Below are 12,098 nucleotides of genomic sequence, written 5' to 3' on the forward strand. Positions count from 1 at the left end.
ACGAAAAAATTGCGTTTTTACACAAAGCAGCCTTCGTGGCATCTCTCTCCATATGGACTAGATGAAGCATCAGAGAATGGCCGTTGTGGAAAGGACGGCTCAAGGGTGAGAGGAAAGAATAACCGAAAGGGCGGGAAAGAAACCGGATCAGTGCTGTGAGTATCATCGAGTCCTGTATCGATGAAATAAATAGTAGACTCGAAGCAGGCTCAGATCAAGCTAGAAGAAAATAAAAGAGCCTTTTGGACTTTTCGTACAAGGACAATTAGTACGACGCTGTAGTACGCGGTAGTACACGATTAGCTGAGGTCCACAACGTAGTTCAGTATAGAGTGAAACAGGTAGGCGGTCGTTTTCCCCTAAGCAGATGTGCTCGTCTTTGACGGAACCTGGTCTTTGGACCTACATTCCTATTTTACCGCGCACCTATGCTATAGTCAGTGAACTTGTTATATGTAGTAGTACTAATAGTAGAAGCGGGATTCTCGGAACCGGGAATCATGCTATAGCGATGCTAAAGAAAGGGCTGTTCTGTGTTTGATGTCCATAAATGAATTGCTAAAATGTTTATTCGTTGCATAGTGTTAACGATGTGTTGACGTTATTGTTTTCTGGATTAGCCACTTTGTGCAACTACATTGTCAGCATTTTCAACAATTAATCTCAGATAAACGCATAATGACTATTATCTTGTACGGTTTATTAAATACACCGATTTTTCACGATAAATGACAATATATATATACTATTTTCATAGAATCTAACAGTTGTTTTGCTTGCCAAATGCGTTTGGTCCATACCAGGTAGGACGGTCTCGCCACAAACGCTTACGGTCACAAGCCCTAGTAGTGCAGAAAGAGTGAATGATAGCTATATCCTATTGTTCTTCTGTCTTGTCATGTAAAAGTGAAAGTCTAACAATTGTCTTTTTGAGAAATTAGGGAATGTGTGTCGACGTCGATTCTCAACTGTTTTAACAGTCAAACTATGCAGAGGTAGCCGAAGTAATATTTAATTTTCGCATATCTTATTCGTCTTATTATACGTGTGAAAAACCTTCGCGTTTCCTATCTGGGTTCTGAAGGTGCAGCACATAGTGATCTTTCATCGTAGAGTAAGTTAAACTACTTATTATCAGTTGTTGCACAACATGCGACCGTTTTTCAACGGTCAAAATGGGTTAACCTACTTACCTAGTGTACCAATTCAGTCCGCATTGTATACAATGATTGCAACGATGATTATTTATAGGCTGTTCAGAGCAGAAGGAATATCATGGCAGATCGCTTGTTAATTGGCCATTCGACTGCCGCTGCCTCGGCTATGTGGAACGATGATGACGAGTCGTTACACATTTTGACTCTACTGGGAATGAGAGGACGTAACGATCAGCACAGAATGGGAAAGTTCAATATCTCCCGTGCCAGGTTCCGCGGAGAAGGAAACTCCAGCCTTGTTCTCGCCTTTGAGGTCTGTTTCATGCACACGATTTCATTGTTTACAGTCGCACGCTTCTCAAGTATTTTTCACGGTGTTTGAGCGCATCGTTTACTCGATAATCGTTTTGTACTGATACTGATACTGCCTTAAGCTTATTTGTATATTGTATGGTGTGTAATGATACTAGCACATAATATTTCCATATTTTGGTAAATCTGTAAATTATAGATGTACCCTGTTGGGGCTCATTTTATTATGATATTGTAATATCACTCGTCACCGTAACAGCTCTAACTTTGCACCCTTGCAGGAGATACTGACTTAAGTCTTACGATGCAACTTATCGCCTTATCAGAAAGAAACAATGGCTGTGCAACCCTCTCGTTTTTTTTGGCACTCAAATGTGGCTTAGCTGGAAACACACCTACAACATACATCACTACATATATATAATAAATATAATACACTAGTATAATAAATATTCCAAATATTTGTGCTTTCCTTTTAGGATCATCCGTATGTGATTAAACTAAAAAAAGTGCCAATTTCCGACGTCGAGGTACGTTAATAGGAGGCTTCTTGACCTACATGTAAACGGTGTTTTCTCTGTTAAGTAAAAATAGAAACTGTCTATAAAAATAGAAACCCCGAGTGGCTATTTTAGCGAAAAACTGACGCTATCCGTCAGTACCGCAGGAGTCCCGCGATGTATAGTGATGTGTATAGTAAGTGAAAGATCTTATATTCAAATCAATACTGCAATTTAATTTTTTTTGCCTAAATTAATATGTTTTTATTGCATGTCAACATTGTGAAATAGAAGCACCGAGATTCAGGCGAGAGCTTTGATCGTGCTGGAGTTGCCGGTCTCTCGCGTTCGACGAGGAATTTGTTATCACTTAACTGTATAGGTAAGGGTAAAACCGTTTCCAAATTGCGTGGGTATTCCGGTTGTGCAGAACAGTATATTTTAAATGAGCGTATTCGATTGATATTGATTGATATATCGTATACATTTCATTCGGTTCCCTGAACCAAAAACGGCGCTGGCAATTCAATGCTTAACTTTTGCTTCTCGTATATTGCAGAAAGTTCAAGTAATTGCCGAATTGGATCCGACCAAGTATCAGCTGATGACTACTGGCTCTCTATGCACAAGTACCAAATCTCTTTTATAAAGAATGTTGCCGTACCCCTGTTAGGAGGATCTCTGGTCGACGTTCCTGTGAGTTCAATATCGTAATATTACACTTATGACAGGAGAAAACTCGTATGCTTACAATCCTACACAGTCTTAGTCCGTATATCCATTGAATGAACATGAAACTCGAGACATTGCTTTATAACATTTGACACCGCTGCTAGGGCTTTTATCGGACAGCTGGCCCCAAGCACTGAACGAAATACGTCTACGCCCGAATTCGAACAAACCCAGACCACCACGGGTGTAGCACCCGAACACATTGCCAATTAAGCCATCACGAAGACACCTTATTATTAGTGTATGGCTCATTTATCTAAGTCTATTCACTGCTACGAAATACTTACTAACGTAAACTTCTATATAGGGGGCTCCTGATTGTTGGATTGTTATATATAACCATCGCTGTAGTCTATTTCTCTTTCATCATGCCTGATATTATGGCGGCGATAAGAAGTGTATTCAGCTTCTAGGTTAGGCCTAAATGATTAATAGTAAATTTTAACTTTAGGCGTTGATTAAAATCAGCCGAAGTGAATTAGCTGCATTGCTCGCAGAGTCCCGCAAAGATCGAGCAGCGCATCGGCTGATGAAAGCTCCTAGCCCCCAATTGGGCTGCGGTTTGATTTTCCCTGATTGCTGCATATTCAAATCCAGCTTTAGAGCAGTCGATCCCGAGCAGGCTCGCTCAGTCATCAGCGGCTTTCAAAAAACGCGCAATTTGGACAAAGCTTGTTACGGTGAGTATTCAGACTGTGAAGAAAATATCTATATTTCTTTTTAATATTTTAAGCAAGAGTTTCCTTTGAAAAAATATTGTTTTATGTTCACATAATTATCCTTAACAGTTTTGCCATATTGTGTAGAAACGCTCATAGCATTTCCTATTTGTGGTCATGCTGGTTTTACAGTAAGCTTCAGCAACGTATTAAAACCCGGCTAATAACGCAAAAACAGCTCTTTTTATATATTTCCAGTAGAATGTAACACGTCACAATTATATAATGACAGCTTTATTGGGATCGGACCTGCTGGTCATCAAATACTAGTGATCAGTTATTTATCGATATGTGCCTCTCGTTTAGATGCGGGTCACGTTATTACTGACGGAATGGCGATACCTGTGCTAGGGCCAGTCATCAGTATTGAAATAAAAGCAAAAATGGGATTTCTGCCGCTACCAATAAAGAGCGACGCTGCGTGCACAGTGCCTCTTGATGTGATGACACGTCACTATCCAAACACGAAAGAATCGTCCGAAATATCGTCGGCATCATCCTGTTACAACTCGAGTAACAGTCCTCCGGGTGTGAGCCATCCATTGAAAGCTCACTCTCCCTATGATCTATGTCCAAGCAGTGCGTCTCATTGTCAGACTTCAGCGTCTCTTCAATTAGAGAAAACTCGTTTGAGATCGCGTTTGTGTCGTTTTCATATGGTTCAGCATCACAAGCTTCGCCAAGGTCGAATTCAGCACATCAGCAATTACTGCCCTCTTGACCTATTTAGTGGGTAAGTGCATAATAATAATCGTCATAATTTATTACCACTGTTTAACATGCAGGAGTCTCTACTTGAGTCAGTGTAATTTTGAAATCACATCTGTTATTCAAGTTTATAATTGACCTGCACTCCATTTGGCCTACTTTCACAAAATTGTTTATGCTATAACGTATTTTTTTCTAGCAACGAGACATGCTATATAGTAACCAATGAAGTATTAAATTTAATACAATGCATAACTACTGGTTAAATGTTATATGCAGAGCTCATAATAATAAACAGAAAACATTTTCATAGCAGAACTTTTGTACAACGATTTATCAAATATAGCTTTCGATAGACAATTAGTTAGTCTAGTTATTTTCGTTTTGGACGAATACTAGAAGCGTATCTAACTCTCGTCAATTTTAAATCATCGTTTTCGGTTAGCTAGCGTTTCTAAAGTGAGAACATTGGCTTTTCTCTATATAGATGCCCGGAGCGGATGAAGTCCGCTATTCTCGAACTGTTGCATAACCCACAAAATAATCTGCGCCTGTTCCGAAATCGCCGTCTCATATTTGGTGGAGAACATCAGAAGCTAGGACACGACCCTTTCGGAATTATACGTCTATTCGAGAATATGCTGTTCGACTTCCTTCCTGGCCACAAGCCCCATGTTAACAGTGGTACGAAATTAAGTTGCAACGATCAGCATACAGACACAATGTTGACTACCCATGCTATTACTGGGTCTACCAGACGCTCGGATGCTTTTACCACTGAGAATACCTTTTATAGCAATGATCATCCGTCTACGACAGACAAAAACTTACAACAGCTCGAGCACCAAAGTGTTATGGAACGTGCTCTGAGCAACGGGTGTGACGTGAGCGAAAACAGTGGAGATACACTTTCAGCCCAGAACCAGAGTTGCCATGACAAACATCCAGTTGAAACTACACAATGTTGCCAACTGACTCATGGCGACGTTGACAAAAACGTCGACGAAAGCAAAGGCATCGATAGTGAACCTACAGTGTCAAAAAAATCGGCCCAGTACGAAAGCTCAGTAAGTCATCTGTGCAATTTGATTCGGTTAGCCTTATGTTTTCCCTTACAAGAAGATCGATGCCAGGAAATTCTATCTGGGAGCGTTCGTCTTGAGACACGATACTGCAAATACTCAACAAAGTGCAGCTGTTACGATGTGACATATAATTATCCAGAGACACGATTTTTTAAAAAATCCGGTGAGTTCCTTTATAATACGACAGCAAAAATGTTGATCATCCAATCATAGCTGCGTCGAAAGCTCTGTATAACTAGATGTTCATGGCGTAGCCTGCAGCTGCTGAAATTACTGTATATAGAACAAATCTAGAATTAACATCATTGCAGTAGTATAAGCAGACAAATTAGAGATTAAGGCTCAAAACTATCACTAGAGTAAATATGCCAAGGGTAAAGGTAGCTAAATTCTGTTTTGCATTTTATATATTGTATTCCTAGAGTGGTTATGGTACTATACACTCGGCAAATAATTCACTATACTACCTTTATGCAGAAATATAAAACAGGTATTTAATTCGTTTGGGTTCTCGCGGACGTGTGTGCAGCTGATGACCACGTCCACAAAATCACCTCAGAACTAGGTAGGACAGAAAATTTTGGTAAGATCCAAGATTGACCACATTTATTATGTTACTTATTTAACATTCGTCACTTTTTGTAGCCTCCTGTGAAAAAAACAAAATGTGCGAGGCCAGCATTCATGGCGATAAAAAGCCGCTCTTAAGACACGACATCCCTCACGGTTCAGTACTTTATCGAGTGCTGCAGGTAATTTGAGTGACCACATATCATTACGTAAATTTTTTTGTCATTTCATGCTATTTCACATATCTTGCAATCGCAAATAGAAACAACCAAAGGTTAATCTCTAATAATAGAAATAAGCGAACGTTTTACATCCTCATTGCAAAGTTAGTAAGCTATAAGTGCTGTGTTGAGGCTACGGGGTCATGCAGGTTCCTCTATACTACTCATCAATAACATTTCTCAGGAAACATTTCTGCGTGAAGTTTTACTCTACACTCTCTCTACACTCGGACGTTATTTGCAGGCTCAACAACTCTGCTCAGCAGATGTGTCAACGGTGCATAAAGCTTTCTATGAGGACCATCGGCCAGAAGACTTTGTGGAAGGAAGGTAACGCTAATTACTGCTGGTAATTATTAAAGCAATATACCCCTTTGTATCCAGTACTTCAAATTTACTTTGGTAAGCTTTTTTTGAACGTATGATGTATCAATATAATAACAACTCCTACTAAATCTTTAGCGCGAAGCTATTTGAGTTCACCGTGTGTAATCATGTGGAAGGAGTCATCGCTAATCGTAGAGAATTATTGTCTGAGTTGATCTATATTCCAGTAAGGCTTTAATATCAAACTTGCTAGCCTTTTTCTAATTCTATATACGCTGCAGATTTCCATGGCCGGCCATACCTTGTAATCCCGAATGTCTGACAAATAACGAAAGAACGCCTCACGAGACGATGTCACAATTTGCCTCAAGGATTCTCTGGAAGCATCTGGTTGCCCTTACTGCTCGCGATTGTTCCTTGATGCTCACGATGCAAAAAATCGACATTAGCAGGTGGACTGGAAACATAAGGTTTGCCTAAAAAATGTATAGTACAATTTAGAAGTCGATTTCCCATTCTGTCTAAACTAGGGACTTTCAGTGATTTTTTTTGTGTTTAGAAAATTAGAAAAGCTTGGCAATCAAGTTGTTCTAATTGTTCAAAATTAACAGTAAAGGGTTACGATATTTTTAGTGAACGAAATATATATGCCTTGGCTTGACAAACATCTTCCCTGAATACAACTTACTCATAACGCGTTACAAGCATGTAGCTAGCATGTAGCAACTTTCGCTAGAAGCATGACGTGGTACTTCATATGAAATAAAAACAAAATCATTTAGCTCAAGTACGGCAAGCTACAGTTTGCATACATCATGCATTATCTTCAGTTATTTGTGTTACAGCGATTCTCGATTGAATATATTGGACTATGGCGACGAGCGATACCTGCTACAGATCGGGATCGTTGACCTGGAGCCCAAAGCGCTCGACAGAATACCCGAGCACATGCATGACGACCTTGCAATGGCAATGAATTTCTCCCTCGCAACGACCTAGGTATAGTTGCTCAGCTTCTGTTGTGTGCTTACGTTAAGCCATCTACATTTTGATATGTAAATATAGTTTCAATTGTAAATACGACTAAGAGTGAAGGCTACGTTTTGAGCTCTAAAAACATGTGGCCACATAACAAATACACCTAACAGTGAAACACCGTGCATAGAATCAAGGCAGAGTGAATAAAAGGTCCTTAGCAGTAAAACGAAATTATAGTTCTAAAAAGTGCTGTAAGAGGACTTCCTGTATAAGCAATCACCCGTAAAACTCAAGATGATAAACAATGTGTACTTTAAGAATATGCTTTTTATGAGGCGGTTTCTCAGTGAACTACAGAAAACGTAAATTCATGGTAAACGAATAGAATCTCCGAAGGAATAATATAAACCGATTATTCTTAACGAAACGATAGCGGTCAGGAATTGTTAATTTTCATTGTTCGCCAGTACATTTCAGGAAATTAGATATTCAATAAACGCGACCCTTTGGATTTGGACGCTAAAAGATTGAAGTTCTCAAATTGATATTAGCTTTACTACTACTACTACGACTACTAGACCCATTAGCTATATGGTACCTTTTTATGGGCTATTCCTAAAACTCCTAAAATATGGCCTGCTAAGTATCACTGTGTCCATGGAGGTCTGATGCAATACGAAGAGTTTATGTGATGTGTATATGAGTGTATCAACAAAGATGATTGATAAAATGTCTTTGTTTCATTCGTTATTTACCAGCTTTTTCAAAAGTCTTGGCACACACAACCCAGTGTTTGGGATGCAAACTATATATATACATATACGAATTATTCTCTGAAAGCATTTTTTTGTCTCCAACTTATATTAGCAATTCTGATGGCTAATGCATCGATGACTAGTGCATACTCACAGTTTAATTTATTGAGGCTGCTTGTCTTATTGGTGTTGACGTTTTACTGTTTTTTGATGATGCACATTTGTACTTTGTGAAGTTCTTTGAATTTTCATGATTGTTTCCTAAGGACACCTTCTAATGTTGGCCGCGGCCCGTTTCTATACAAAAGAAAGAGCGCTTTCACCGATGATAGCATCGTTATGTTCTTCGAATAAACGGTGATATTCTGCTTCCTCACGCGGCTCTCTTCAGCTTTTGGTAGCCATATTTGTAAATGGCATTTTTCTGATCCTCTAGTATAGACCACTAGTGAAGAAGCTTCGCTCCAGGGGGCAAGAGGAGCTTCTCACTCGTAATGCAGTTCGATGATCTAGAGAACATTTTTTTCAGAAGGCTGTACGCACCAAGACAAAAAAAAGGTAAATAACTCGCTACTAAAATGCCCAACAATATACGACACTTTATGTATATTATCGAAATTCGCTTCGGTCGGGTGCAGCCACAATCTAAGTGGCTTAGGATGCGCTCATCCGTAGAAGCGGACTTAAAATCACTTTGAAGTGTCATAAATCAGGTGATTTTTAGGAAAAGCTTATCATTTCATATTAGCGATTGCTTAAAATTCAATTCAGTGCACCACCAGTAGTGATTAGTTTCGCATCGTCGGTAGGGGTACGCCAAGTATTAAGCGACATATCTAGAAAGTGATCTCGCTCAGTCATCATGTTGAGTTCTATTCGCGATAGTTATGTATACTAGGCTTCTTCAAATGATTCTGTATTAAGCGTCCATAAATTTCTTCCTTTAACATGTGTACGGTGAACACAAAAATAATATATCATTGTTGAAACTAAATACACATTGAACTCCAGATCTGTCATCTCATTTATTAGAGGGAATAATATCCTTGCCGAACTTGAAGTACATATTACAAAACCGAGTAGAACAGCGTTGGCTAGTGCCATTATTCTTGGTCATAGTTTTGAATCACATACCCTCCGAATAAATTTAGAAGTGTGAGTTTTACCTACATTATGTTCATTTCCTGTTGTACGGTCTACGTACTCTATAAATAACGCAGGTTCTTATTAAAGGAAAGCGCATCGAGGGATGTGCACATGGTGGTGTACAATTTGACCAACTTGATAATAAAGTCGTCAATAGTTAAATGCTAACAATAGCATCTGCCCCAAATTAAGTACTTTGTTTTGACGGTGATGAGTTAATAGGCGCCTGGGGCAATGGGCAATTGCAGTACGAGTTGTCATCACATTTCTTCTAATCGATCAATTTTTTCTGGTTAAATTTATTTGTGCTTTTTTTGAAAGTTTTTAAGTGTTTATGAGGAAGTTTTCGGGACTGAGGCTTTGGTGAAAACATTCGATTCAAAATAGCGTACGAAAATGAACATGGTGCCGTATGTGAGGGAGGCTCTTCTCGACTTCTCTGATGAGTTGAGCCGATTTGCGTTTTAAATTCTTACACCAACATCAGGCCTATTAATTGAACTTATTTGTATTCTATTTTGAGATTAAAAAAAATTGGCAAAAAGTTTGGAATGGTGCTTTACCTAAAGGGGGTTACTTTTGAAAGCCGACAGATAAGTTACACACAAATGTTATCATACAAAAAAAACATTTTTAGATGAAAATGGCGAAAAAAGATGCGTTTCGGGCGTCGGCTAAAGGCCTACTTGATCTATACTCTAAATCTTCCCTGAATGGCGGTCAAAATTTAGCCCCCGAACCGCCAATACCGGTCGGCTTTTTTATTCCCTTATCTATAACTATCAAAGAACAAGCAAAACGTTGGCCAAGGCCAACTGTAGTTGATATAGTACAGTAATTTTGCGCTCTAGAATTGGTCAGTTCCATAAGACAGGGATGGTTCTAGTCATCTATGTGGCTTTTCTCCTTTTAGCCCTCTTACCACGGGGCAACAGGACGTTTAAAAAAAACAAAGTGCATTATAATAAAATTTCTATACGAAGTCAATATACAAGCTCAAATTACTATCCTGAAAAGTACGAAATAAACAGTACGAGTATATAAACAAGCAGAATATTGCGTGTACCAGAAGTAAGTTGGCGGTCACCCGGTTTAGATTAACACACAATTACTCGACAAGGGGGAATCGTGTTCGATGATATCTGTGACATGAAGGGCTTGACGAAGCCGCACGACTAAAGGTTCCGCCTCTGAGCAAACGATTAAACCACACAGATTAGGTGAACGTTTAACAGAAAGAAATCGATTTCGTAACCCGTATGCAACAACGCTCATTTAGCTGTGTGGTCGAACTTCATTAGGTCGCAGTACTGGACGGATCGCGATCTACAATATGTAGTTCCAATAGGCACTGCTTGTTTGGAGCAGCAAGTTTTAAGTACCTCTAATAGAAAAAAAAACATCGATGAATTACCAAGCTGTTGCTGGAAGCTATGTTCCTCCATTATGAAGATGGCATATGCGACAATGTCAAGGACGGCGTCGATCGGTCAAAGCTTTGTATAAAAATTAGTACGGAGGTCTAAGGCTTTAGTAAAAGATTGATTCCTGTATACGAGGAATTACAATGAACCGCCTGGCCAATATTTAATTGTCCGTAGAGATAGGCAACTTTGATTCTCTATTGATATCGAGGCTCGAGAAAGCAACTGCTCGCCAAGGATAACGGTGTAAAGGCTCCACCGATTAGTCAAAAGGCACCAAATGAAGCATGTCTACTGGAAGGTACACCCGAATCTATATGGGCGTAGGCGAAGAGCGAGAGCAGGATGAAAGATGAAGCCAACGAAATTGACATGTTGCGATGATTAAGCTTTTACAGATTTGAGATAACATTGCTTCAGTGACACATATATAATGTATATATGCGTGTCGGCATATATACAGACCATATGTGATACATACAGAACCAGCAATGTTTCAGGCCTAACGATGGCCAGGTGCTGCCTCTTAACTAGGCCCGCGCAATTAAAGTCATAACCATAATAGGATATTAGATTAGCTCCATAATGTTGCATATATTGTGTAAGTACGTGTGGCATAACAGTGATTTAGGGCACAATGACTTCTTGCGCTTCTATATATAGTCGCCGATTTTAGCTGCCCAGGTCGTATTACATGCTATGAAAGTACGAAGAATATGTGCAAAATTCAGTTACTTGGTGACACTTACTGGGGTTGCAGCAGAGTGTGGGTAGAGTCTAATGAAAATTTTCAAGTATGCATGGGAAGTAGGAGATCAAGGAGCATCGGGCAAGCGGCATGAGGATTCAAAAACGTACGCTTCCCGTTAACTTGATATCCCAAGTAAACTCTATGCTATATAGTGATCATTTACTAACTTAGGTTTAGTAACACCATATTGGCCCTAACATAAACCAAACATTTTATCAAAATTGGCAAAAATAAGAAGGTTTAGTAACACCATATTGGCCCTAACATAAACCAAACATTTTATCAAAATTGGCAAAAATAAGATGTGCTTCGTATAGTTTCGACCTACAAAAAAAACTTTTGCTTTTTCTCTTATCTTACATATATTCGGGGCAGTACACACCTTTGTGCCTTTTCCGCTCTTTTAAATGTTAAGGTGCGCTTTATATGCACGTGTGACGCTGCAAGAGACGACGCTGCAGTTTTGCACCTCAGTTACCGCTTCAAACGAAAGCTGTACCAGTTTTTACTTTAAAGTACGTACTCTCTAGGACTGAAAAACAGTACTCATATTGTCCGTTCATAATCACTTATTAGGTTTTATTTTGTTACGTATGAATTTCCAACATCAACATTTCGACGATACCTTCTAAAATAATAGCTTAGCATATTTTCTAATTAAAGATGCAATATATCGTACACAACATACACTAAAGCTGGTACAGAAATTCTTG

The 12,098-nt window shown here is 39.1% G+C and overlaps 1 protein-coding gene across 8 annotated transcripts; it reads left to right on the forward strand.

Annotated features, from left to right (window-relative positions):
• Positions 1-35: 35 nt before the first annotated feature.
• Ipk1 (Inositol phosphate kinase 1) lies at positions 36-8,440 on the forward strand. 8 transcript variants are annotated; one of them, XM_086987259.1, is made up of 12 exons: positions 36-155; positions 1,252-1,470; positions 1,949-1,999; positions 2,261-2,351; positions 2,529-2,665; positions 3,153-3,381; positions 3,727-4,153; positions 4,616-5,376; positions 5,859-5,965; positions 6,249-6,334; positions 6,613-6,801; positions 7,177-8,440. In XM_086987259.1, exons 2-12 carry the CDS (start codon positions 1,276-1,278, stop codon positions 7,328-7,330), a joined length of 2,427 nt encoding a protein of 808 aa, XP_086843385.1. In that variant the 5' UTR covers positions 36-155; positions 1,252-1,275; the 3' UTR covers positions 7,331-8,440. The 8 variants fall into 8 exon arrangements, 7 of the variants coding, with proteins under 7 accessions (XP_086843385.1, XP_022658668.1, XP_086843381.1 ...); XM_022802933.2 differs by lacking the exon at positions 36-155 and adding an exon at positions 162-341; XM_086987255.1 differs by lacking the exon at positions 36-155 and adding an exon at positions 357-436.
• The last annotated feature ends 3,658 nt before the right edge of the window (positions 8,441-12,098 follow it).

This window comes from Varroa destructor, unplaced genomic scaffold, assembly GCF_002443255.2.
Source record: "Varroa destructor unplaced genomic scaffold, Vdes_3.0 BEIS01000004.1, whole genome shotgun sequence".
Lineage (NCBI taxonomy): Eukaryota > Metazoa > Arthropoda > Arachnida > Mesostigmata > Varroidae > Varroa > Varroa destructor.

Bases quoted from the DNA above. Each gene is read 5' to 3' on its own strand.
- Ipk1 (XM_086987255.1), top strand. From the start codon at position 368: ATGTGCTCGTCTTTGACGGAACCTGGTCTTTGGACCTACATTCCTATT. The intron at 4,154-4,615 runs GTAAGTGCATAA...TTCTCTATATAG, and splicing joins CCTCTTGACCTATTTAGTGG to ATGCCCGGAGCGGATGAAGT. The intron at 6,802-7,176 runs GTTTGCCTAAAA...TTTGTGTTACAG, and splicing joins AGGTGGACTGGAAACATAAG to CGATTCTCGATTGAATATAT.